A 27,491-nucleotide genomic window follows, 5' to 3' on the forward strand; every position below is an offset into this window, starting at 1 on the left:
AAACTTATTTTCTATCTGCAGCATTGCAAAAGCCAAGCTGAATAAATTCTACAGTACCTCTATAGTTGCTAGTTAGGGTTTTTTGTTGCTATATATACAAATCGTTATTTCTGAAGTTTCACCAATTTAAATACAAATTTACAAATCAACACAAAACACCATACCGACCACCATGAAGTTGGGGTTTTTAGTTCTCTGTTTCTAAAATAAAATAAAAACAGAACAAAAGCATCAGGAGCTACTTGTACTCTAGACTAAATGAAGCTAACTTTTGTATGGGTTACATTTTTTTTTATAAAGGGTGTTTTTCAAAAAATAAATTAAAAGTGTTAAATATTTCAAATTTTTGCATGAACTTTTATTAAAAACAAAGAAGTTATATTAAAAGTTTAAATTATAAGTCAACAAGCTTAACATGACGGATGCGATTGTATAAATATGAAAGCTATATTTTGACAGTCTGTGACAGATTAATCAAAATAAATAAATTGACCAGGTTTAGCAAATTAGAAAATATTTATAGAAAATCACAAGTTTATTATATAAAATTGTTAATAAAAGTTTGCACTTAAAAGTAAACAAATCGTAAATGGTATTAACTTTACCGTCAACGGATTATAACTAAAAGAATAAAGGTTAGAAGCTTAAAAAGATCATTTAAGGGTTGCTTTGAACTGTCGTTTTTTTTTATTTAAGGCTCAAGAGGCATAAAATGATTTCAGGGAGAAAGATGAACGAACCGTTCTTTCAAAAGATAATTTTTCATGGGACAGACAATTTGATTAACAATAGAAAAAAGCCAGATTCAGGACACCACGCTTTTAGACAGAGCAGAGGAAGGAGTAGGTTCATACACTTCACTTGCTCGGGCATAAACTCGCAAAAAATCTTTCTAAAACCAAACATAGTCTAGTTATGTGATCGGCCCTACAAAAAGCTTTTGAACGCGTCACCATGATTCCCGTCCTTACACAAATTTGACAATGGGGAGTCCCTCTTCGGATAGTCAAACATATCGCGTCCTTTATGAATTTAAGAACCTTCCGAGTTAATGTTGATAGTTATAGATCCACACTCATTAACCTGGAAAATGGGACTCCACAAGGATCTTCTTTCTCGGTAGCAAGTTACAACACCTATGCAAATTATTTTTTTTAAATTAAGGTGGCACACGCAGGGATCGAACCCAAGACCTCTCGCATGACAGTCCATCGCACTAACCATCATGCCAGGGGTACTCCAGAGATACAAAATTAGCAGCATTTAAAAAGAAAAATACGACGGATGATATGTTCCAACTGTACACCAAGAGATGTTCGAAATGGTCAACCCTGATCACATCTTCTATACAGATGGTTTACACAAAGATGATAACTCATCATTTGCCATAGTCAAGTGGGAACAGCATTCTCAAACCAATTCAAAGAGCTATTCCAATTGCGAAAACTTATTTGGGAAGAAGTATAATCCTAGCAGATAACCTTGGGATATTAAAAAGCCTACACAATGAGGCAAACCGATGCACTACTCTGGAACAATTAAGCTCCTCAATGACATAGTACTAGCATGGGTACCAGGGCATTCTGGTACCAAAGGCAATGAAATGGCGGAGAATATAGCTACTGATGCTACTAAATTTCAACTTGTTATTGATTTGCCAAATTTCTATCAATTGAATTGCCAAATCTATTTCCAGGAGCTAAAGATGGGGCTTGAAGTTAATTGAAATAACTGCAATACTTTTCTTCGTACACATAATCCACATCACCATCGCATTCCATATAATAGGTCTTTTCAAATTTTCTAATAAATACAAAAATAAATAAAATTTAACTGAAGTAAAATAGATCTTAGGGCCGAAAGGCATTAGTATTAAGTGCTATAGTTTAACTTAGAGTGTCCGTATGGGACTATTAAGCTAGTTGTAAGTTATGGTTATTTAGGCTTGTTTTATGAAAAGATAGGTTTAAGATTGAATTAATGAAAATAAATTAAAAAAAATAAATTCCAACTATCAAGGAATAAGGATACTCCGAATCAGAGTTGGAAAGACTATTTTTACCACTAAACACCTAAACAATAATAAACTAACAGAATTGTGTGAAGCCTGTCATGAAGTTCTATCAATTCATTAGAATGTCGAATGTCCTTTATCACGGCAGATCGATCCTTCACTTGGAAGTACGTTCATATTCAAAAAATTATCTACCATCCTTTGACCAGCCGATCATAATACAATACAAAGAATTAAAACTGCTTTACATGTTTATAAATTTAATGATATATAAATGTTAACTTAAAAGTCATTACTTTCAACAATCACTGTGTTAAAGTTTCTCTGTAATTAAATTAAGTGTTCTAAAACACGGCATCACTTATGGTCTTGTTGCCCTGATGCCTTATTAAAGAATTATTTTTAAATTATTTGATTAAATAAAAAAAATTTAACAAACAAGCTCTAATTTCAGTTTTTGAAGGCTCGATGTTTCAAAAGTCCTTGTAATATTTCCCTTTTCGAAATCTTTATAAAAGAAAATTGGTAGTTGAGTTTTAATAACCTTATGTGAACGCCTTACAAAAACAAATTTCACTTTATAAAATTAATATTTGAGTTATTTTAAAACAACGGGAGCTTAATTTTAAAAGCACGGTATATGTCAAAATAAAGCTGATTTTATTCTGTGACTTGTAAGAATTAGTACGAAATTTGGCAAGCTTGTCATGGATTTCAAAAAAATTGTCATATTCCTACAAACCTAAGAAATAGACTTCGAATAGATTCTGTCCTTAGTTATCTGATTCAATAGATTTTGGAAATATTAAGATTTTTCATCCATTTTTGAATTTTCAATTGATATTTCGCAACAATTATTTGTATATAATTTATAAATCAAATTATCGATTGTAATTTTGTTTGCCTTGAACATCTTACCATTAAGATGGGAATTAAAACTCATGCTTGCAATATAAAGGAATTAAATGGTAAGTATTGCATTTGTAATGAAGTTCGAACATGAGATTTCAATTTAACATGACACTACAATGTCTGTCACCGGCCCTTCAGCCTACAACCATTGGGTCGATTGAGTTCAAACTTGGCTTTAGGCAGTTTCACATTAAGAGGAAGTCGGCAGTCCCTATACACATTTGTTGCTAAAATATTGTAAAATACCCGATAGAATTATATTAAATTTTCCCTTAAATTTTTTTCTCAACTTGGCTTCTTGTTTTATAAAAAACATATTTTTGAATTGTTTCAGAAGTATGCTTACCATAGAAACGTTATTTTGTTCCAAAATTTTCTCATCAACTAGCTCTTAAACTGTCTAAATAATGTATAATGATAAAAATGTAGTCTCTCTACTTCTAACATTTTTATGTATGTGTAGGTATTCTTCCAAACAAAATAATCCAAAACTTAAATCTATGGCACCCTGTGGAGTATGATTTATACTTTTTTCGAAATTGCCATATTGCCGGAATCAAGCTTCTTCAGAAATTTAAGATTTATTTGTGGATTGAAGAGCAAAATGACCTATCTACTGCTGTTAAAAAATATAAATTTACCTCTATGTTAGATGATTTACATATTGAGAACATATACAAAACAAATACATCATAAAAATGCAATATTAATTGCATAGACAAACTTCGTAAGATTTTATTTGTGCTTATCCAATGGAAGTAAGTACCTGAACCTTTTGGAATATAAGAGCTGAACAAATGAAGGTTATTGCCAGTGGAATTTTCCTTGGAAATCTAAGTATTTCCATTATTAATGAATTTCATTTTTAAATTGAGTAATCGGAAATACATTTCTGATATAAATTAATTCACTTTCTTTTTTTTTAGAAAAATATTCCGAAGTAAACATCTTAATGCGAAGACTTCAAATTGTGATGACCTTACTAACTTCGTCTATTAGGGAGGCATTTTTCGGGATTAACTTATGTTCAACTTTTATTCAAAATAAGGGCATTTTTATCATGATAACATCCTTTTAAGGTTAAGAAAAAGCGCAATTTTAACATAGAATTTTGAAGCATAAGTTTTGATCTTCAAACATTAATATGCTCTTTTATAAAGTCCAAGATCAAAAGAAAGAAAATGTATGTAGAGTTTAAAAATCAATGAAACTACAAAAAAAACAGCATAGTTTATTAGAACACATAATATAAATTAAATAGAGACGATTATGTGATAAACTTAATGAAAGCTTGGGCTTAAGGCCCCCTCACAGTGGATCAATAATGACATTTCACCAGTTATAGCTATCATTTGTTTTCATCATTGAAAATAAACATTGGAACATGTCGTTTTTAGCTATTTTTAAACATTTCTGTCATTGAAAAATGTGTTCTGATTGAAAGCTACCGACAAATTTTTACTGACAGAAATCTTTCATTGGAATTGTGTGAAATTGGACCACAAATTTTGAACATAAAAGTATCAGCAGTGCAGAAAAATGAATTTCCGTCCGGAAAATAGAAACATACTGTTCTGAATTAAAATTAACTTAAATGAAATTTTTTATTTTTATTATTGAATTGAATTGTATAACAATATTGTTTTAGTATACCTTACCAAACTATTGTTAAGTTACACTATTTTGTCTCGTTCTCTCTTTTATTTTAACCGATTCAATAATTGTCGATATGTCATTTTTTACGCTAATATTGCTGAAATAGTTCTTTCGAAAAATAACCTTTGAAGAGACAAGACGTAGCAGCAGACGACGGTAAAAAGAGAATTTATAATATACATTCATTATACATATTTTGGACATCACATTTTTTTTTTTGCAAACACTAAACACAGTATCTATTTCAACACAAAATACAGTCCACTTAAGCCAAAACATGGTCCATCGGAGCCCGAATGCAGGTTATATGTAAAATTGTGCAGTGCGCGTTTAATTAGTGACTTTTATAAAATCGTTCAGACAGTTTCAATCAATTTGCCTCCAATAGGATGATAGGATGATAGAATGATAGGATGATAGGATGATTTTTTTTTGTGTGACTTGAAGCAATTAAAAAGTGTTTTCTATAAAGACATTCGACATTTATATAATCTTGCATGTGTATAGATATACATATATGTATGTACAGTTACAGTTGTACAGTTACTTAACACGTCATAAAGAACTTTTGATCTCTTTCGAGCCTTGTGATCAAGCAGTTAAATTGATTGAAATTATACCGTTTTGAACAGTAAAAACATTTTTTTTTGATAGTTTATTCAATTTTAAAATTTCTTGAAATATGACTATCCAACGTGTGAAAGGAAAGCGTGGTCGCGCAAAGGCTTCTCTATCTCTGCAATCCGTTTTCGCGGAAAATATCAATGATTCCACCACTCTTGCGGCTTTAGAAATTCATTTATCACGGCTTAATGAAGCTTGGTCTGATTTTAATGCACTTTCTGACCAAATGTACCAATTCGTCGATGATCCAGGTTACGTAGATCCCGAACCGGAATTTGAGGAATACGAATCTAAATATTTAAAAACTCATGCGATATTAACCACTTCTATTCGTGATAAGACTCCATTATCTGAGCCTGCTCCGGCACTCAACGTAGCGTCTATAACTGAATCTCTTTCAGCACAACAAATTAAATTTTTGAAAGATATTGAAACTACAAAGGCTTCGAAATCTGTACAGTTACCAAAACTTGTTGTTCCTACATTTAATGGCGATTACAAGGATTGGCCGGGTTTTAAAGATATCTTCATGGGAACGATCGATTCAAACCCAACACTCAATGGAACTCAAAAGTTCCAGTATTTAAAATCGTTTCTTGGCAAAAAACCTGCCGAATTGTTTAAAAATACTCCATGTACAGAAAAAAACTACTTAGAAGCTTGGGATAAATTAGAGGAGCGTTATGACAAAACTAATCTAATAATACAATCTTTTATTCAAACTTTCTTGTCGATGCCTTCACTTAAAGGTAAAAATGCCACGTTGCTTCGTACAGTTTTTGATCAAGCCGATGAAGTGATACGGGGTCTTAATTCGTTAGAGGCTACTACGAGGGATCCATGGATAATTTATATTTTGCTTCAAAAACTCGATTATGAAACAAAACAAGAGTGGGCTCAAGTGGTAGGGTCTCGAACTGACTGCACCATTCAAGAGTTTCTTGATTTTTTACAAACGAGGTGTAGTTGTCTCGAAGCCTGCGGTCCTCTTGAGTCATCTTCTTCCAAGCAAACAATCAGTGATCAAAAAGGTGTTCGTTCTCATATGGTTGAGACTTCGACAGGGTGCCCAAACTGCAAGGAAGATCACTTTCTTTCTGCTTGCAAATCTTTCTGTTCGCTTAGTTTGGAAGCTCGTCGTGAATTCGTCAAGGAGAATAACCTATGTTTTAACTGTTTCCGCTCTGGGCATTCCTCAAATAGATGTCGTTTTAATTTACGATGCAAATTGTGCAACAAGCGCCATAATACGTTGGTTCATCCTACTGAAAACTTAGCTTCAACAACTTCAGCTGGTATTTCTTCGTCAGTCAACTCTTCTGTGCCCACAAACTTAAACTGTCATTCGTTGGAATCATCTCATCATTTGTCTACTCTGCTTCCTACTGCTGTCGTCATGGTTCAAGATAAACATGGAGCTCACCATAAAATTCGCGTATTGTTGGATACTGGATCGCAAGTCTCTTTTGTAACAGAGCAGGTCGTTCAATGTTTGGGATTACTTCGTACCCCGTCGCGAATTCCTATAATGGGTGTTGCGTCCACTTCTGCTGGTGTTACCAATGGTATGGTAACTCTAAATTTATTTTCGCGCTTTGATAATAACAATATTGAAGTTGATTGCTATGTTATCTCTAAGTTAACTTCGCTTCTCCCGCCAGCCTTCGTCCCTCATTCAATAACTAAACCTTATATGTCGCTTGAATTAGCTGATCCTAGTTTCAATAAGCCAGGTCATATTGATATTTTGATAGGGGCAGACAGGGTGTTCGACGTCATCAAATTTCCTTTTACTTCAGAAAACATAGATGTTCCTAATTGTATTCCTACAATGTTTGGGTTGGTTATAGCTGGTAACATTGAGCAGCAGCGTTCATTCTTAACCCAGGAATTTAGGACATTTTGTACGCAGATTGATTTTTCACAGGAATTTGATTTGGAACGATTTTGGCGATTGGAAGAAGTTCATTCTCAATCGAGTCTATCACTTGAAGAACAACAGGCTGAAGAGCATTTTGTTGCAACCCACGAGCGAACAGATGACGGACGGTACATAGTTCATTTGCCATTTAAACCAAATTTTAATTCAAAATTATGCAACTCGTTTGGCATAGCTTTAAACCGGTTACGCTCTATGGAACGCAGATTCATAGCCAATCCTGATTTAAAAACCCAATATTTACGTTTTCTTAATGAATATCGCGAACTAGGCCATATGGAGGAAATTCCACAGAATGAAATTGAGCAGCAATCATCCGACTGTTATTATTTTCCTCACCATGCGGTTTTAAAAAATAATAGTTCAACCACCAAGTTAAGGGTAGTTTTCGACGGTTCGGCGAAACCTCATCAGACAGATAAATCTTCTCTCAACGAGCTTCTTCTTGTTGGCCCCACTATTCAGCACGACATTTTCACTATTTGTCTTCGTAGTCGTCGTCATGTTTTTGTTATATCAGGGGATATAGAGAAAATGTTTCGTCAAATATTGGTTTCACCAAAAGATGCAAACTATCAGCGAATTATTTGGCGTTCTTCTGCAGAGGAACCATTAAAACATTTTAAGTTATTAACCGTGACCTACGGAACTTCAGCGGCTCCTTTCTTATCAGTGCGCACCCTGAAACAACTTGCACTGGATTATGAAAAAACCTATCCTAGAGCATCCAACGTTATCCTTAACGATTTTTACGTCGATGACGTTTTTACGGGAGCGGATTCTATAGATGACATTATTTATCTTCAAAAAGAGCTTGTGGAGATTCTGAAGCTTGGCGGATTCAACTTGCGGAAATGGACTACAAATTGCTGGCCTCTTTTACTCTCTTTACCACAGGATCAACGTGAGATGTCTCCAGTGGAGTTTGAAGAATCTAGCGTAATCAAAGTGCTTGGTCTTCGTTGGTGCCCTTCCAAGGATTGCTTTTCTTATAAAGTATCTCTTTCTCAACCGACTTCCTGTACTAAACGGCGTATACTCTCCGACGCGTCACGAGTATTTGATCCGTTAGGGTTCCTGGCTCCAGTTGTAGTCGCAATCAAAATATTCTTCCAGGATCTTTGGCGAGAAAAAGTAGGCTGGGACGACGATGTTCCACAGGAACTTGAGAAACGATGGACTACTATCCGTGATGAACTCCATTTGGTGGAATCGATTTTAATTCCAAGAGTTATGTGGTCAAATAGGACCAACAAGGAGCTGCATGCATTTTGCGATGCATCATTGGACGCTTATGCCGCTGTTGTTTACTGCCGCAGTGTAGACACAAATGGGAACGTAACCGTTTCTATTGTAGCAGCTAAAAGTAGGGTTGCTCCTATTAAAGTTTTATCTTTGCCTAAATTAGAACTTTGTGGTGCTCTTTTACTAACTAAACTTGTTGATAAAATAAAGACTTCTTTACAGGAAGCAAACATTCGAGTTTTTGCATGGACTGATTCATCAATAGTGCTTCACTGGCTATCTACTGCTCCTAAGAAATGGTCTGTCTTTGTTGCTAATAGGACGTCTGAAATTCAATCATCAATACCATTCAAGTCTTGGAACCACGTACGTTCGGTGCACAATCCAGCTGATGTCGCTTCAAGAGGTATTCCACCATCGCTTTTATCATCAACAGATATTTGGTGGCAAGGACCATGCTGGTTAAAAAAGCAACCCACTGAATGGCCAGTCTCGCATTATAATGTAAACGATATTCCTTGCGACATTTTGGAACAAAGAAAAAGTACAAAGGTTCAGGTATTCGCTTCAAATTTAAAACCTTATAATAATAACGTTCTTGATTATTTAATTTCTAAATGTTCAAACTGGTTTAAACTTATTCGAGTAGTGGCATATATTTTTCGATTCTATAGAAACTTTCGTTTTAAAACAAATCGAATTTCTTTCCCTTACTTATGTGCTCAAGAGATTAATGACGCTAAGACTGTGATTATAAAATGTGCCCAGCTTTCGCTTTTCGGTTCGGAAATAAGCCTTTTAAACAAGGGAAAAGAATTGCCTAGTAAGAACAAATTATTAACACTAAATCCGTTTCTCGATAAATCAAATGTTCTTCGTGTCGGTGGACGTATAACGAACTCGGTTTTAAAATATAAGGAAAAGCACCCCATAATTTTGTGTAAATCGCATCCTATATCTAGGCTCTTAGCACTTTCTATTCACGAACAGTATCTACACGCCGGTGTAACACTTATGATTGCCCTTTTAAAGCAAAACTATTATGTTCTTGGCTGCAGAAATTTGCTACGCAAAATAGTTTTTAAATGTATTACTTGCTTTCGACAACGTCAAACCTCATCGCATCAGCTAATGGGCGATTTGCCAGTAGAACGTGTTCGTTTTTCGCGTCCATTTAGCAAGGTTGGATGCGATTACGCAGGTCCTATTACCCTCCGTCTCAATCGTGGACGAAATCCCAAATTTGTCAAGGCCTATATCGCATTGTTTGTGTGTTTCGTTACTAAAGGTGTTCATATTGAACTGGTCAATGATTTATCGACAGACGCATTTTTACTAGCCCTTGATCGGTTCGTGGCTCGTCGCGGAAGGCCATCAGAAATATGGAGCGATAACGCAACTAATTTTCACGGAGCAAAAAGAAAACTTGGCGAATTGTACGAACTGCTTCTAAATCAACAACGCAACAATATCATCGTGGATTATTTATCAAAGGACCAAATTGCTTGGAAATTCATTCCACCCTCTGCACCACACTTTGGTGGATTGTGGGAGGCTGGAATAAAGTCACTAAAAGTTCACCTCAAACGCGTTATCGGTGAACACAGGCTTACGTTCGAAGAGATGTACACTCTTTTAACAAAAATTGAAAGCTTACTTAATTCCCGCCCAATGTGGCAGACATCGGACTTCGAACCCGCTGCTTTAACTCCGTCGCATTTTATGATTGGAGAATCTTATTCTTCAGTCCCTACACCTGATATTTCCCAAAATGATGTCTCGATTAGAAATAACTGGTCTCTTTTACAGGCACTTATGCAAGGGTTTTGGAAGCGCTGGCACCAAGAGTACCTAACATCTCTACAAAGTCGGCCAAAATGGCAAAAGGCGCAAAGAAATCTTGAAGTGAATGATGTGGTTTTATTAAAGGAAGACAATCTCCCTCCATCTAAATGGATTCTTGGACGAGTGACCGAAATTCATCTTGGACAAGACAACAAATGTCGAGTTGCAACCGTCAAGACAATTAATGGCAGCTATGTTCGACCAGTGGTGAAACTTGCTCCCTTACCGCTTACTGAAAGACCAGAGTCTTCCAGGGGGGGGCAGAATGTTCTGAATTAAAATTAACTTAAATGAAATTTTTTATTTTTATTATTGAATTGAATTGTATAACAATATTGTTTTAGTATACCTTACCAAACTATTGTTAAGTTACACTATTTTGTCTCGTTCTCTCTTTTATTTTAACCGATTCAATAATTGTCGATATGTCATTTTTTACGCTAATATTGCTGAAATAGTTCTTTCGAAAAATAACCTTTGAAGAGACAAGACGTAGCAGCAGACGACGGTAAAAAGAGAATTTATAATATACATTCATTATACATATTTTGGACATCACATTTTTTTTTGCAAACACTAAACACAGTATCTATTTCAACACAAAATACAGTCCACTTAAGCCAAAACACATACATTTTTAGAGAAAAATAAATGTGCAACTAAACTTTTTGAAAAAAAAATCTTTGTGTGATTTCCGATCGATCGGTATATAATTTGTATTTCTAATCTTAGGGAATAGTAAAATTTCGATTCAAAAACTTTTCCGGATCGATTTCAATGATAGTATAACTGGCCCCTTAGTGAGTTTTAGAAAAAACTTTTGGCCATTAAACAAGTCCTCTCTTGCCTAATTGAAAACGTTCTGTAAATGTCGATCATCTCTTGGTTAGATGGCAAAATAGTACAATATTCATCTCTGTTAGGTACCGGATCATAGAGATTTTAAAGGAGCAGATTAAATTGCAAGTAATGGAACAAAACTGTTCTTGTTACGTTACAAATCCAATATCGGTTCATCCTTAGCTATATGTAAACTTAAGCTAAAGCATAAAACCATAGAGAAAGCAAACCACAGAAAGGCAAACTCTACCCTTTGCCTGTTACAAAACTGATTTGGCTAAACGCTCAAAGTATAACTAATAGCTCTGTTATGGGTATTCTAACTGCACACTGCTTAAAAGGTAGGCATACTGTCCATCTTGGAACTCCTGCAAATGATTTCTGTAGAAGCTGCATCGATGAAAACAAGGATTAGTCTGTTTTTCTCCAGTTTTGTTCATGCCCTATCGGCTTTCAATACTTTCCATTGATCTGATAAATTCTTTCATTAATTGTTCCAAATTGGTTCAAAATAGATCAACGATAGGGAAGACTCTTAGTTTCGGTGCACACTAACTTCATTTAAACTTGTGGTGATGCAATTGAATCTTACAGTATTCACGAATCAATTGATACACGCTAGTGCATCATTCTAGGAGGACAAAAACTTGCAGGTTTCTTCGAGATCACAACGCCAGAACACATGCACTTCCGTCTTTCAGTACATTATTTGTTAGAGTTTCTTGTTTATTTTTATAAACTTTAATTGTTGCAAGCAAAACGAGAAGTATAGAAGTGCAAAGACCATTGCGCCACTACTGCGTCATCACATTATTAAAATTACGCAAGTGTGCACTGGGGCTTAGATCCATGTGGTATCAAAAAGGGGCAACTACTGGTCTACCGGACAGCGGCCATCTCAACCTAACGTTACTTAACCTAGACAAAGATCATCCTTCAATTCAATTTGAAAAATAAAAATACAAACAAATTACATTTGTGTTTAAAAAATTATGCAAAAAAATATTTCCCAAATGTACCTAAGATTAATGAGTTCCTGGTAAAGAACTTTTCAAAATGTTCGTAACATATTGTTCTCCATTGTGCAATAAATTATTGACGATACGCTTTAAATTCTCTTTTTGGTAGCTTTTTCGAAGAGATGGGAGTTTTTGATCTTTGTAGATGTATGCGAGTTTTTTTGTTTTTACAATAAGCACACACTCAAGATAGGATATTACTACTTTTATAATGAAGACACAATGTGAGCACTAGGAAAAGGAGAGAAGGGTTGAAAGGAGATGTCGGTGCACATTGGTTTTGAATTCCTGAATATTGCAATAGCTGGGAAAGACAGAGTGTGGTAAGGCATTCCACATTCGCGTAGTACGGCTAAAGAACGACTCTCTATATTTATCAGTACGACCGTAGTTGGACTCGAGGGTATACTGATAAGCTTTCCTAGAATCGCGAGTATTACGGTTGATCTCTTTAAGGGAAGGAATGCAGTTGGCTATTTCACTACAGCATAAACCGTTAAAATAACGCTAAAAATGGGTCAGACAGAAACTTTACGACGATGTTCAAGCGAAGTAAATGAACTTATGATATTATCATCTATCAATTTAAATGCTCTAGATTAATATTATCCAGGCGTAAGTAAGTTGCAGGAGCACCAGCCCAGAAATGGGAGTTATACTCAACCTTTTACGTATAAAAGTCTTGTAAATAACAGCCAGATCAGAAGAGGTGAAATATTTCTTGCATCGCCTACGGAAACCCAAACACCTTGCGGCATTTTTGACGACGTATTTGATCGTATCACAAGAGGTGGTTGGTGACACACAAACCAAGAATATCGAGGTGTTCAGTCTCCTCGATGCAAGTGCCATCCATGGATAATGGCAATACAAGACAGCATGGTGTATTCGAAGTATAAAATTCTATTGTTTTTTTTTAATCTCCATTGAACAATGCTGTTTAGGTCGAAATTTAATGAACTTATCATATTTTGTAGTTGCAGTTCCACATCCGAAGAAGAGGGATGTGAATCTGAAAACGAATATGAAAAGCTAATAGCACTATCGTCAGCGGAACAATGTATTGGATTAGATGTTTGCCGACAGGAGATAATTAATAAAAATGAGAAAGAGTGTTGGAGATAGAACAGAGCCCTGGGGCAAACCAGTATTTATTTTATGGTTTTCAAACTTGTATCCTTCTAATACTACAAGTATTGAACGATCCGAAAGGTAATTACTAATCCAATGAAGCAGGGATTTATGAAAACTGAAACCGAAAGCACCCAATTTCAATTGAGAAAGCCGTACTGACGGTCATTAAGAGCTTTCGATCTTTAAGATATTTATTGAGCTGATAATGCATTTTTACATTCTCTCGGAATGAGACCTGAGGAGTGGGACAGCTGAAAAAGCTTACGCAGTGGTTTTACCATCATTGAAGAACATCTCTTCAGAATAATAGCTTTGATACCATTCGGACCAGTGGATTGTTGTATGTTTAGATCTTTGAGGACTCTTGCCACAGTAAGAATGCGAAAAAGATTGGTCCCATAGAATCACTAATTCGTTTAAGTACAGGCGGAGTCATAACACTCACTGGCAGTGTAGAATTGGCGGTGAACTGCCTGGCAAAGAGATTCGCTTTCTCTAAAGAACTAACAAAAGGAGAGTCTTTGACAACGAGCGTAGGAACCGATACCAGTTAAAAATGTAAATATGCTCTATGCCCTTTAATGTACATCGAGCGAAAGCTAAATCAAATCCATACATTTTAAATTATGACAACGACTTTAAAGAACTTCACGAAGAATTAAAAACAATTTCAATTTTATTAAATAAAATATTTACATTTATTTTCAAACTTTTTTCTGGTTTTCTTACCATTTGTTTATTTTTTTCTTCTATTTTTTACTTTTCTTAGCGCATTAAAATCCAGTTCTCAGCGCATTCATACAATCAATTTATTTCTATCTGTTTTTGGGCTTCTTAAACTATTGTTATTATTATTTTCTCTTTAATCTCAAGTTTAAATTTCAATTTACACCTTTTATTTTGAATCATTATTCTGGTAAATATTATATTTTTTTCAGTTTTTTTTTTTCATTTTAATTGAACTATATTTTATTAATTAATTATTTTTTCTTTGTATAATCTTATTTTTGTAAATTCTTATTCTTAAGGGGTAAAATAGAAAAAGAGTCTACTCATTTTATATATAAATTTAAAATGTATACATATATATATCTATATTTATTTAATTTTAATTAAATTCATTTTCAATATAATAATTTTATACAAGTTAAATATAGGTATAATTACGGAATAACATATACCTACATTTAATTTAATTATTTTCTAGATCTACATTAACTTGACCTGTTTTGTATTTTTTTTTGATGGATTTAATTAGTTTTTACTTTTTGAAAATAAAGGAAATATTTTTTCTAGGATAACGTTAACGAATTGGTATTTTGTTTAAAATCTTTTTTAATTATTTTATAATGAACTCTGCAGGTATTGTTATAATTTGTATGTCAAAATTTACTTTTATTTATTTATAGGTACTTAAAGTGTAAATTTATAACAATACAAAAATTATGGAAGTAACAAACATTGAGTTAGGAGATTTTGTTTTGATTTTAACAAAACATAAAAGTTCTGTTAAAAGGAATTTGTGTTCTTTAATTTGTATGGTTAATTTTAAAAAGATAAGCACAAGACATCTATACATAATTGAATTGAGATTTAATAGACATATTTAATTGTATTATTATTTTTTGTTTTTACTAACTTATCATCACTCTCAATGTTAGTCACTTCCAACTTTTGAATAAAATCAAAATTCAAATAAATTTTGTCATTGATTCTGAAATAGTTTTCCTTTTTACAAAATAAATATTTTTTTAAACTACTTTATACAGTTTTACCTTGATTTTCTATTTTTCTTTTCTTTTTTCTTCATTGGAAATTTATGAAAGTAATTTTTTATGTATATTCAATGCTTGAGATTTAATAGAAAAACAGGAGTTAAATACATTATTATTTTTTTTATAGTAACAAAAGTCGATATAAAAATAAATATTATCTTTTAGTTTACATTATTTATTGTTTAATTATAGGTTAAATAACTTTCAATACATTTTTTTTAAGTTCTAATTTTATTTTTTTTTAAATTTTTAATTACAAGCTTTATTTTTGTTAGTATACATTTACATATTGGTAAGAAATTTGTAGAGAAAACAAAATCAAGCAAAACAAATGATAAATACAAATTTAAAAATAAAATGAGTAGATAGAAAAAAAAGTTTTTGTATCAAACTTAAGATTCAAAAAAAAAAAAATACTTAAAAGAAAATAATAATTAAAATTAAAAAAAGTGAAATGCAAGACTTGATAGATTTAACGTGAGATGGTATTGAAAGAGTTTGGCAGGGGTTTAATGGTTCTATTAACAAAAATTGAAAAGAATTAACACCGTTAATTTGTCACTATTGTTGTTTAAATGCTATTTATTCGTTTCACGTTGCAAACACAACGGTTTCTAATGGTTAAACTAATTGGATGTTTTTCTGTAGAACGTATAGCAAATCAGTTTTTTAATCGCTCAGGCTCTAGCTCAATTTACACCTGGGCTGGGTAAGTTTGCTTGAATCAATACAAAGATTGTCTTTCAAGGTTTAAATGAATGCTGCTTGTCTTGGCATGGTTGATTTGGCTTGCGTGGCTATTTATGGGGAGAGAGGGTTGATGACAGCCTTATACAGGCAGAAAAAGTGTCTTTGACTAACACATGATGCTGTCAATTCTCTATTTAAAAAAAAATTAAAGCCAAATTCTTCAGCTGTTCTAAGTATTTTTGGACTAGTAAAAAGAAGACAGACAAAAAGAAACCATAACCAGGCGACTGTAGAAGAATAGAAATCAATAATACAAAAGAGTTACAGAGTTGCCATTATTAAATCATTCTTGAATTCTGCTACCAAAGTTGTCAAGTTAAGTCGAATCAACAAGTTAAAATATATCAAAAACTATTAAATGTAGATTTCTATCGTCCATTAGATCCCGAAAGCCTAAACAAGAAACATTGGGCATTCAAAGAGTCATCGCAATTGCTGAGTTAATGACCAGTTACAGCTTTTATTGGTTTTCATAATTGAAACCAATCCTTAGAGTTTTTGTTTGACATGATGGTTATTTCATTTTATTTAAGAATTTCTGTCATTGGACACAAATTTCCTGATTGAATTCTATCATTTTCTGATTTAAATAAAAAATGTGAGGTTAAAGTTGTTCATTGAAAGGAAAACTGATACGTGGCAACACAAAAGCTGCTCGTTGGAGAAGATGATACCATTAAGCATTTTAAAATCAACTAAATGAAAAGTTCTGGGTTAAATAAAGTATTCTTTTCAGAAAAAAAAATCTACATCTTTTAACCTTCATCATTAATAGTTAACATTAAAAATTGGAATCTCTTAATAGCTTTTAAATCCCAAAACAAAATTTTAAATGACGAAAACTACTGACAGTTATAACTATTCCCTTATAAAAAAATTTCAATACATTAATTCTTGAATTAAATTGGAAAGAAAAAAAGAGGTCCATGAATATTGTTGTAGATTTCAAGGCGGTAAAATGTATTCTAATCAAAATTGGATGGTATATTCAGTTGTAAGAAACAAAGGCGACCACTATAAAACAAAATGGGTTTGGAATGGTTTGACAAGTTTAAAAAAATATATTTGACTGATACTTGAAGTAATAATAAATCAAGACACTCATGGCCAATTTTTGACAAAGTTCTAACCCCTGCATCTTTTTTTATGGACAAATTAGAAGCCCATAAAGTTCTACCTTTTTTCTTCATCAAATTTTAAACCGTTAGAACTAGTAGTTAGATCTCAGTTTGAGTTTGAACTTAGGTATTATTAGACCCTTAAGTTGGCTGAAATGAAATCTTGGAATAAATTTGGTACTAGAAGAATTTTGAATGTGACAATTTTTTAGTAGGTTTTGAATACTACAACAACAACTTGATTGTTCTTCCACAGCGAAGGATTTACATAATACGGGTGCCAACCGATCATCAGATTTCTTTATTTTTGACAAACTGGACGTTTAGATATTTGTGATTTCAAAAAAACATTTGCTCCTTTAGATATATTTTTTTTGTTTTAAAACTAACCGAGGCCTAAGTGACATTATGTCGCCGAGTATGAATAGGGTAACTCACTCGAAACCTAACAGTAGCCAAGACTAAAATTCTCTCACCCGTTAACTTAAATTGTGGAACGACACGACGAAAACATTAAGTTTTTGGGCAGCTTTAAGGTCCCTGAAATACACATCGCAGGCAAGGGCGGAATGAGATCAGGGGGGTCAGAAACTTATCATAAAGATGAGTTTTTGGGCACCACTTAAAAATGTTCTTTAATGTTCTCTTAAGGAGTAAGGTGTATCTTAACCAATACACTTCCATATTTCAAGGACTAAAGTGATAACTTTATTTATATTATTTTAGACTACTTTCTTCATATGAAAACATTCCAAGATTTCAAAAGTTTTCTATATATGCCATATTTAAGAGCGAAATTACAATAGTGTAGAGCTGGTTTTTTAGTGCATTTCTTGGAGAAATTATGTTAAAACGTAGCTTTCTCCAAAAAATAACTTATTCTGTCCTTGTTGACATTTCTATAAATGTGAAAACGCTACAAAAATATAGTTGCAAAAACAAAGAAAATAAGAAAGTTTTCCAGAAATATGTTATCTTTTTCGTTGGAAAATAAAAAGAATGTATTGTATTTGGAGTCAATTTTCGGGAGTCTATTATTACTATCGTCATGAATCTGTTTACTCGTTTATTCGAGTTATTGCTAAAGGACACATTCTTAAAAATTGCTGTTTTGCGTGAAGCTTTTGAAAATACTTCCATTTTTAAGAAACATACAAATCGTATAGAGAGAAAAATGTGGGGTTGTTGAATTTAAGTTAATAGGTAAATTTAAGTACATAAATCTTCTTAAAATTAAATAAAAACAAATTAAGATAAACAAATAAGTTGAGAAGAAACTTTAGTATGTCATTCACAAATTCAACGTTGCAGAATCTCTTTTCACTTCAGTTCTTGAGAGATTCAAAGCTTTTACATTTAGATATGAAAAGTTCATTATGTGTGACTTTTGGTGCTTTTGGGACATTGATATTTTTGAAATTCATGTTTCAATCTGACTTTTAGAGCATCCAAAAGCAAATTCACTGTAAAAAGTAGATTTTTTGAAGATCTTAAAAGTTCTTTTATTCAATAGAATAAATCAATTTTGAAAATAAAAACCACCAACACCTTAAAGAAGTTTTGGTGAATATCGTTAAATTAATAACAAAGGTTTAAATTAAATCTTTATGAATAAAACTTAACTATATAAAACATGACCCCCCCTGGATCGTCCCTTAGTGAAAAGTTGATGAATTTGTGCTATTGGAATAGGGCTAGATTTCCAATTTATATTATTTTCTTGGCCAAGTCCTCAGTTAAAAGTTTTAGCAACAAATACAAAAAAAAAATTATCAAGAATACCAGGGGGGTGATGTCAATTATAGCAACAAGATAAGTTTTGAATGAAAGGGAATTCCTACAAAAATTAAAAAAATAATCTTCCATTGGGCATGACCCCAAAGACCTCGATACGCCATTGGCCACAAGTTTAGTCACATTGAGCCGAGCAGTCTATTGAAAATATATGAAAACCAAATGAAAAAAAAGCAACCAAGATCATATTGGAAATAAAACGTTCATACTGTGCATTGGTGCAACAGATTTAAGAACATTGATTAAAATTGAAAACTTCATTTAATAAATTAAAGAAATCAATGTCGAAACATTAAACCTCTTACTCTTAAACGTGTAGGTTATTCATAAGAATTTTGTTTCATTAAACCGAAATCTAAAGTCCTTAAAACCTCATAAATAAATTGTAATCAGTTGATTTAAAGTCAATAAATTATCGAGTTCTCAATATTATTAAAACCATGTTTCAAAGATGAACCACAAGTTATTAAATTGAGTTTTAAATTAATTCCAGAAATTTTTGAAGAAACTGGACAAAATACAACTAAATTCAAGCCAAGTCTTGGTATTAATTTTCCCTAACAAAAAGTAGGACTTCAGACCAAAACGGAAGTTACTAAGGTCTCGGAAGGTAGGTAGTCTACAAAACTGCTAAAAATAAGAAAAACATTTTAATTTATATTTCTCTACCCTAATTCCCAATTGCCTTAAATGCTATATAATTTGTTTTCAAGTCTTAAGTGTGAATTGGTTGTGTTAAGAAAAATAAAAATAAAAACAAAATAAATTGAATTAAAATAATAAAAAATAAACTAAAAACTAAAAACTAAACAAACTATAGACTTATTGTTATCCTTTCTTACCTTATATTTTTATTATTTGTTTTCCGTTTCCGTTTCCGTTTTTGTTTGTTTTTCCTTTTCCTTTTTCTATTTTTGTTTTATATAAATTTCTTGCTGGTTGCTTTTTTTTTGTGTGTGTATTCTTTTGCTCAAATCCTTACTCTTTAGTCCATATTATTATTTTATATACGTAACAGTCTGTGATGGGCATTATTGGAGAAATTTCATCTATCGATTCGATGCAGGCTACCCATTAAGTTAAACATTGTCGTTAGAAGCCACGCCAATGATCCTTTCCGATGGCATAAGAACTCGACCATTGCACTCAAACGGAAAATGCGATTGAGCATAGGATGACTATTGGCTTTGCTGGTGCTTGCTCCGGCAGAAACGCTTATGCTGCTACTGCTGCTACTCACGCCACTGCTATTGATGCCACCTTCTCCTTCCGCCATACTTCGGTTGGCATGTTGCATTGCAGCGGGTTTTTCTCCTGGAAATATACAAACAACAACACAAATAAGCAATGAAAAAAAGCTAAATTAGAGAAAACATAAATTACCCTGTTAAAAACAAATAATCTAACAGAGCTTGGCTGGAAATGGAACTATAGAGGGCTAGAGCTGCAGCTGAGGAAAATGAGGAAAGAATGTTGTTTAGGGAGCTCGCTCTCTTTTAAAAATACATATATACGAGTCAAGTATGCATTATAGAACAATAGAATATAACTTAGTTCAAGTTGTGGTGCAGAATGTTGGCTAGATCCTGGATGGCTCAAGAAGGGTCAAAGGGTAATGTGTATACTGTATACTCTAGATGTATATGAATATGAATATACTCTGTTAAGTGAACACTTCTTCCGGATAACAACCGCAGTTATTGTGGTTCAATTGTTTGCAGTAAATTAAAGAGCTGTTACCATCTAGTTTAATGGAAAATCTGTATTTATTGTTGTAGAAGAGGCGGGCGCAAAAAACCCACCAACACGACTAGAAATAATATTATTTTTGTGTGTGAAAAGGTTTGAAATTTAATGTTTATTTATGTGTGGGTAGGGTATTTAACTTTTAATTTGAAATTTAGTTTTTAGTAAATACCCATACATATTTGTAGATCTAAAAAAACCTCACAAGTGCTCAAGTTAAACGAATTTACCAATACCTTACTTCATTCATTCCCAATAAATAAAACGGGGAATCTGAAGGCATGTATGCACTATATATAGGTCAAAAACCAAATTACGGCCAAGTGGGTTAATTTGCAATTATATATGCTTGTATACGTTACGCAGAAGTATAATCAAATTTATTATAACGAACAAATAATTACTTTTACATTCATTTTGCAATCCGATTAATAATATTACAAGTTTTTCTACAAACCGTTGTCTGTCATTACACTTGTCAAACATAATCTAAATTATATATCATTATGTTTTGAACAATAACATTTGGACAATTACAAAAGTAATTTTGTTTTTATAACGAAAACATATTGTTTAAAATATCTTGGAATTGGAATTTCATATTTTTGTTGGGGATTGGGTACATTTGGAATACATTTCAATCATACATTTGTTTTGTTTATTGTTATGCATTTTTCAAAGTATATTTGTACATTGATATAAAAAAAATGGCAATTTTTACAGGTAGAGTGACTTTTCTAGGAATTCTATTGATGAACTTGCAAAATCTAAAATTACATTTTTCGAACAAAACAAATATTATGAGATTTCAGTTTGGAGTTAAAATAAATGCATTGTAAGATATAAGGAATGCAACAATCAATTGGGCATTGGATTCCAAATGAAAGATATAATGTATATAAGTTTTAACAAAATTGGACAAACAAAGACTCCTTTAGTTGTTTAAAGTTTGGATTAATCGTACAAGATTCCTTTATTCAAAAAGATGATATTAGTAATTTTAAATTAAGTTCTAATTCTTGATCAAATAAAATTTTTGCACTTGCTAATATTATATATGGGACTGTCAATTTGTTTGTTTGTTTGCTTGTTTGTAGGTTGTTCACGTCGCAAAGGAGCATTATTGTTACATGATTTTTCGGGTGGAGGTATTTTAGAGACTGGAGAGTGTTTTAAGCTACTTTTTACAGCTTGAAAACATTTCAATCCTAACTCATTCGAGGAGATCCAGTAACACTTGTAATGAGATATTTGAAAATTAGGAGCATATCATTAGGTGCTTCCTTCTTTTAGTCCTATTATCATTGTTTATCATATGGAGTCTCTAATACCGACATTAAAGCATGAAACTAAGCTGAGACACTAAATAGGAGATGGGCGTTAAAAATTATTTCCGAGGGCTATGGTGATACATATAAAAGATTTTTGTAATTTAGTAAATGGTTAAATAAATTCTTTCATGGACATCTATAAGTTACATTTTGGAGATTTTTCAATATCACAAAATCTTTTCTTTGGACTGAATACAAAAACTTAAAATATAGTGTACATAATAATGTTAAAACAATAAGTTAATTTTAATAAATGGAAACGGACACACTTAGGCCAGTTTAATGGCCCATTTTGATACCACATGAATCTTGAGGCTTCCTTCTAGGTTAGGTTAGGTTAAAGTGGCTGTTGGTTGGGAAGTCCAACACACTTAGACCAAAGTATGGTCCCTTGTGATACCATATGGATCAGTTGATCAGCTTAACTCCTCGAACCAATTGGAGCTCTGAATGAAGCGTAGGAGACAAATAACGTCAGCATTTTTTAGATCGCTGGTATCGTTGAAGTAGTAGTCTCCAAGGTTGATTCTACGTCTTTGTGATAAGGCAGGACATGTACACAGAAGATGAGAGATTGTCTCCTCCTCCTCTTCATCCATGCAACTCCTACAAAAATCATTTGCAGGGGCTCCAAGTCCAATAGCATGCTTTTCTATCAAGCAGTGCCCAGTCAGGACACCAATAACGTAGCTAATGTGCAATCTACTCAGAGAGATTAATTGTTTTGAGCGCCTAGCGCTAAGATGGTGGTGGTGTTATTCCACTTGAAGTTTGTTTTCTCTATGGTATCTTGATTTATCATGAGTTTACATGTAGTTAAGGGGATACCTATGCTAGCATTGTGAGCCAGCAGAGGTAAAGTTGTTCCGCTTTTTGCAAGTTCGTCAGCTCTGCAATTTCCTGGAATGTCTCTATGACCCGGCACCCAGAAAAGGTGAATGTTGAACTGTGTAGCCATATCCTTAAGAGATGATCGACAATTTAGGGCTGTTAGTGAGTTAGTGGAGACAGAGTCTAGGCACTTTAACGCAGCAGAAGATACGTATATCATTAGCGTTTTCTCTAAGCCATGTTAGGACTTCTTTTATAGCCAGGATTTCAGCTTGGAACACGCTACAATGATCGGGTAGACAAAAGTTTAGTCTATCTCAGTATACAATCTCATCCTCTGTTTTTGATCCGTCTGTATAAATATATAGGATCATCGTTCAAAAATGATGTATTCTTCCAAGAAGACCTGGGAGGTAAAGTCAATTTGAAGCTATAGTTATTAAACTGAGGATGGGGTATGTTGTTGTCAATATTACTGTTTATAATTCTAAACGAGTTCAAAATAGTGGTGTGGCCAATTCCAGCATTGATCCACAGAGAGGAGACTCGAAGCCGTATGGCTGTATTAGCAGCCGTTTGCTTGCTGAAAATGTCCAGCGGTATTAGATGGAATAGAACATCAAGTGAGGCGGAGGGGGTAGAGCGAAGTGCTCCTCCCATACACTGGTGGGCTGTTCGTTGGACTTTGCTGAGTTTATCGCGATTTGTCGCTATATTTAGCGCAGTCTACCATTACCCCATAAGTAAGGATCGGCCTTATGACCGAGATATATAGCCAGTGTGTAATGCGGGGCTGTAGGCCCCACTTATTACCAATGGCCTTTTTCTCTCTTAAATATTAGGTTTTCAACTTAATTTCTTATCCAAAATGAGACCCAAGTATTTTGCTTGTTCGGAGAATTTAAGTGGTACCCCGTTTATGAGGGGAGGGTCAATGAGTGGGACTTTATTTTTACTTATGAAGAGGACAAGGTCGGTTTTTTGTGGGTTAACGCCTAGTCCACACCGATTTGCCCATCTGATGAGCTTATTTAAAGCGTTTTGTAAGAGTTCTTTTAGTATATTGGGATGTTTACCCGTTACTGCAATAGCAACATCGTTCGCATAAGCAAACACTCTGTATCCCTCACTTTCTAAATTAATTAGTTATTCATTTATTACTAATTTCCAAAGGAGAGGGGATAGGACACCACCTTGTGGCGTACCTCTGCTGACACTCCTTTGTGCAGTAAAATTGTCCAGTTTTGAATTGATAATCCTGCTTATCAGCATCTGATTAATCAATTCGCTGATCGAGTTATCTACCTTCAGAGATGTCAATGTCCACTGATTTCCCTTTGTTGTAGGCGTGTTGAGCCTTTGAAAGGAGATACTTATCAATACTTGCCCTTAAGTGGATATAGATCAAACGTTCAAAAGTTTTGAGAAGGAATGATGATAAGCTGATAGGTCTTTAGGGTTAACGTGCCTGGATTTTCCAGCTTTTGGAATAAAAACGACTTTAACTTGTCTCCAAGACATCGGGATGTATGCAAATTTAAGGCATCCCTTAAAGATGTTCTTGCAGTTCAGCTGGAATTATACCAAGCGTACCTGCAGATTAATATGGCTTAAACATGTTAATAGCCCATTTAAGTTTTTCCCTAATGACTAGACCTTGCGGGGGATATAATGTATTGTCACAACTATTTGGTACAATGGTAGTACCCGTGCCTGCCTGTGCCCCCTTAATTAAAACATAAATTTTTGGCGGGTACTGCCTCTTGCGAGGAATTGACAAATCTTTCAAAAGTAATTCTTGTCATGAAAGAGTGCTTTTTCAAAATAGCCTTTCGGATTCGGCCTAAAATTGTAGGTCCCTTAAATTCCTGACAACAGTACTCGCACACAGGAATGGTTGAAAGTTGTAAGTCACTAGGCCCTGGTTCACAACGGACTGCTGCGCCACCCAATTAAATTTGGTACAATGTTATTAATAATATTAGATTTACCAGGAAAGTGAACGTCTAGTAGCAACTTGAGCGATTCTTTGCTTGAAATGGTCCAGAAGCCGGGGCGTTTTTCAAGCAGCTTGGCATTATTAAATTTTTGGAGAGGATTTTGCTCAGCCTGGATGCTTCAGAGAAAGGCTTCCTCCTAAGCTCAATGGAACCAGTTTGAGCCCCTTACGAATCGTGAGAGCCTGATTATGCTGATATGATTAAGATCGTTTAAATCATTAAAGAAGAATTATCCTAGCTAATTCTTGCGTTTTTGAGCCAGAGCAGGGCTTGTACAGAAAAGATGAAGAATCGTTTTCTCCTCTTCCTCCTCCATACAGCTTCTGCAAAAGTCATTTTAGAATACCCCACGCCGCGTGGCGTGCTTTCCTATTAGACAGTGTCCGGTTATGACACCTATTATCGAACTTATATGTGATCTGCTTAAAGATAGCAAGCACCTTGAACGCTTTAAATCCAGTGTTGGCCAGATGTTTTTTGTGACCTGACACGTGGTGATGTTTTTCCACCTGGTGTTTGCCATCTTCATAGCGTCTTGCATTAGCAACAGTTTACAAGTAGCGATTGGTATGCCAATATGAGTCAAATGTCGTAGGATGGGCTTCACTGTACCGTTCCTGGCGAGTTCATCTGCCTAACAGTTACCTGGAATGTCTCTTTGGCTCCCCCAGCAAAGGTGAATATTAAACTGTTGTGCCATCTCCATTAGAGACGATCGATAGTTAAGGACTGTTATATAGTTTGTAGAGACAGAGTCCAGAGATTTGATAGCGGCCTGGCTGTCAGAGAAAATACGGATATCAGATGTTGATATCACGTTTTCTTTAAGCCAGGACAAGATTTCTTTTATCGCCAAAAGTACCGCCTGGAACACGCTACAATGATTTTAAAGGCGGAATGAGATATGAGAAACTTAATTACAGTCGTCAAGAGTACATACCCACCAACCCCTTCTTTTGTTTTTGAACCATAATAAATATTTAATTTAATGAAAACTATTTAGCACTGATAAAATACACTAGACAGCCTTTACTTCTGGTTTCTCTTTGTTTCTTTTGATAGTGGAAAGCTTACTAACTCATGACCCTAAAATGTTTCTACGTGATATTTCTATTCTCTTTTACCACGCGGGAAAAGCAGCGGGTAACAGATAGTCTAATAATAATAATTCTCAACAAGGCAAAAAGGGGTCTTTTTTATAGGTAATGGCTTCATCTATTTAAGGAGCAGAACACTTTTGCGACATCTTCATTTAAGAAGAAAGTTCTTATTTTTGTGTTAAAGTAAACTTCTTTAGCTGAGATATGCACATGGTCCTTTTTATACGAGCAATGTGAAACATTTTATTACCCTTTCTTTTTAGTTCAATGGGACACAAACACATACGAGTACAATACCTTCATAACCAACTTAGATTCATAAACTTAAGTAAAGTGATTAAATTTTGATAAAGAAAATTGCGTGAATAAAGTTTTTTTTTCAAGGATAAATGTACTTTCATATACACATATGTATACGTCGATAAACGAACTCAAACTTAAGTTACAAAATTTACGCCTTTTGTTGTGACCTTTTTTGTTTTCTGTTAAATATTGATAAGGGTAAAGCTTCATATAAGAATATGAGGGTGAAAAAAATGATTTTTTTTCGATATCCCATACATTTAAGTTGAAGTTGTTCATTTGGAAAAATAAAAATCAAACAGAATGCAGATGGTTTTCGAAAGGAAAGAAAAAAAGTAAGACAAAGTTTTGACAGTTGATGTTGACATAAACAGAACTTGAGAGTTCTTGAGTTAAATTTCTGATAAATTGTTCTCTATTTTTCTTTGCTCCGATAAAGGATGATCGGGATCATTTTAAATCCCAAATTGGTTCATCGTAATACGATTTATTTAATTGAAAACAAAATACATAGGTTTGGAAACACCTACCTCATGTGCTGGCTTTTATTTGAATTTTCCAAAAGAATATCTGTAACATTAATTCACTATGGTAATATTTTTTTTATATTTTATTGAGAAAGATAAAATTTGAAACACTTCACTGCCTTTTAATACCGGTATTTTTTCATTCTTAAAAACAACTAATCTCGTCATCTAGTTTCATTATTGAAATTAAAGATTTCCAACAGTCTCATTGGTATTCACTAAAAGGATTAAAAATTAAAAAAATTACATACTATTACATTTCTTAATCTTTATCCTAAGGCAGTCAAAACAAGACCTTAAGTGATCTGTTTTAATGGATCATAAATAAAATAAATTAGGTGGTGCAACAGTCCGTTGAGAACTACGACCTTGCGACTTATGACTTTCAACAATTTCTGTGTGCGATAAATGTTGTCAGGAATAGAAAAAACCTCCAGTTTCAAGCCGATTCCGAACGGATAATTTGAGAAAGTACTTTTCATGACAAGAATTACTTTTGGAGGCTTTTATATTAAATATAGAAAATGGCCATGGAAAAAGGTGTAGACTTATTCTTAAAAGTGTTGATACTTTAAAAAGAATTTTGTACATTTTTACTTTAAAAATGTTTGAATAATACTGAGAAAAGTGTAAGGAAAAGTGTAAAGAACAATACCAGCATGAGAATGAAAAAAATTATAAATTAGAGGGCTGTTTTTCCAATACTCGTTCAATCTGACTGAATGGAATATTTAAAAGTGTTTTTCTCAAAACAAGACTTTTCAATTTTGCTGAAATTGTAACTCAAGAAAGTTCTCTTAAATACCTTTACTTTTCGATGAAGTAGGATGTTTTTTTAGATAGGACCATTTATAGGAAATATTTTTTTTAAATGACGATATTTTGTAAGATATTGATAAATTTCAACAATTTGCAGCCAATGCTTTTCGAAGTTAACGAAGTTCCATTTTTGTGTTCAGTTTCAGGTACCCTAGTGCCAATAATGGCA

General features: G+C 33.5%; 2 protein-coding genes across 12 annotated transcripts in view; one reads left to right on the forward strand and one right to left on the reverse strand.

The window, feature by feature from the left end:
• The window catches only part of LOC129952446 (uncharacterized), a 271,289-nt gene that overhangs the window by 37,768 nt on the left and 206,030 nt on the right, over window positions 1-27,491 (reverse strand). For 10 of the 11 annotated variants that reach the window (XR_008782313.1, XR_008782320.1, XR_008782314.1 and 7 more), the window contains one exon: window positions 19,508-19,979. Coding sequence is in view for 1 of the 11 variants with exons in the window: in XM_056065037.1 (XP_055921012.1) it covers window positions 19,711-19,979 (269 nt within the window). In the remaining 10 variants the exon portion in view is untranslated. Of the gene's footprint in view, window positions 1-14,473; window positions 19,980-27,491 lie in introns of those variants that run through there. The other variant, XM_056065037.1, reaches the window with a different exon arrangement.
• On the forward strand, window positions 7,933-10,604 carry LOC129952483 (uncharacterized). The gene is made up of 2 exons (XM_056065077.1): window positions 7,933-8,948; window positions 10,200-10,604. The coding sequence occupies exons 1-2, from the start codon at window positions 8,055-8,057 to the stop codon at window positions 10,512-10,514; spliced, it is 1,209 nt and encodes a 402-aa protein (XP_055921052.1). The 5' UTR covers window positions 7,933-8,054; the 3' UTR covers window positions 10,515-10,604.

This window comes from Eupeodes corollae, chromosome 1, assembly GCF_945859685.1.
Source record: "Eupeodes corollae chromosome 1, idEupCoro1.1, whole genome shotgun sequence".
In the NCBI taxonomy this organism is placed as follows: Eukaryota; Metazoa; Arthropoda; class Insecta; order Diptera; family Syrphidae; genus Eupeodes; species Eupeodes corollae.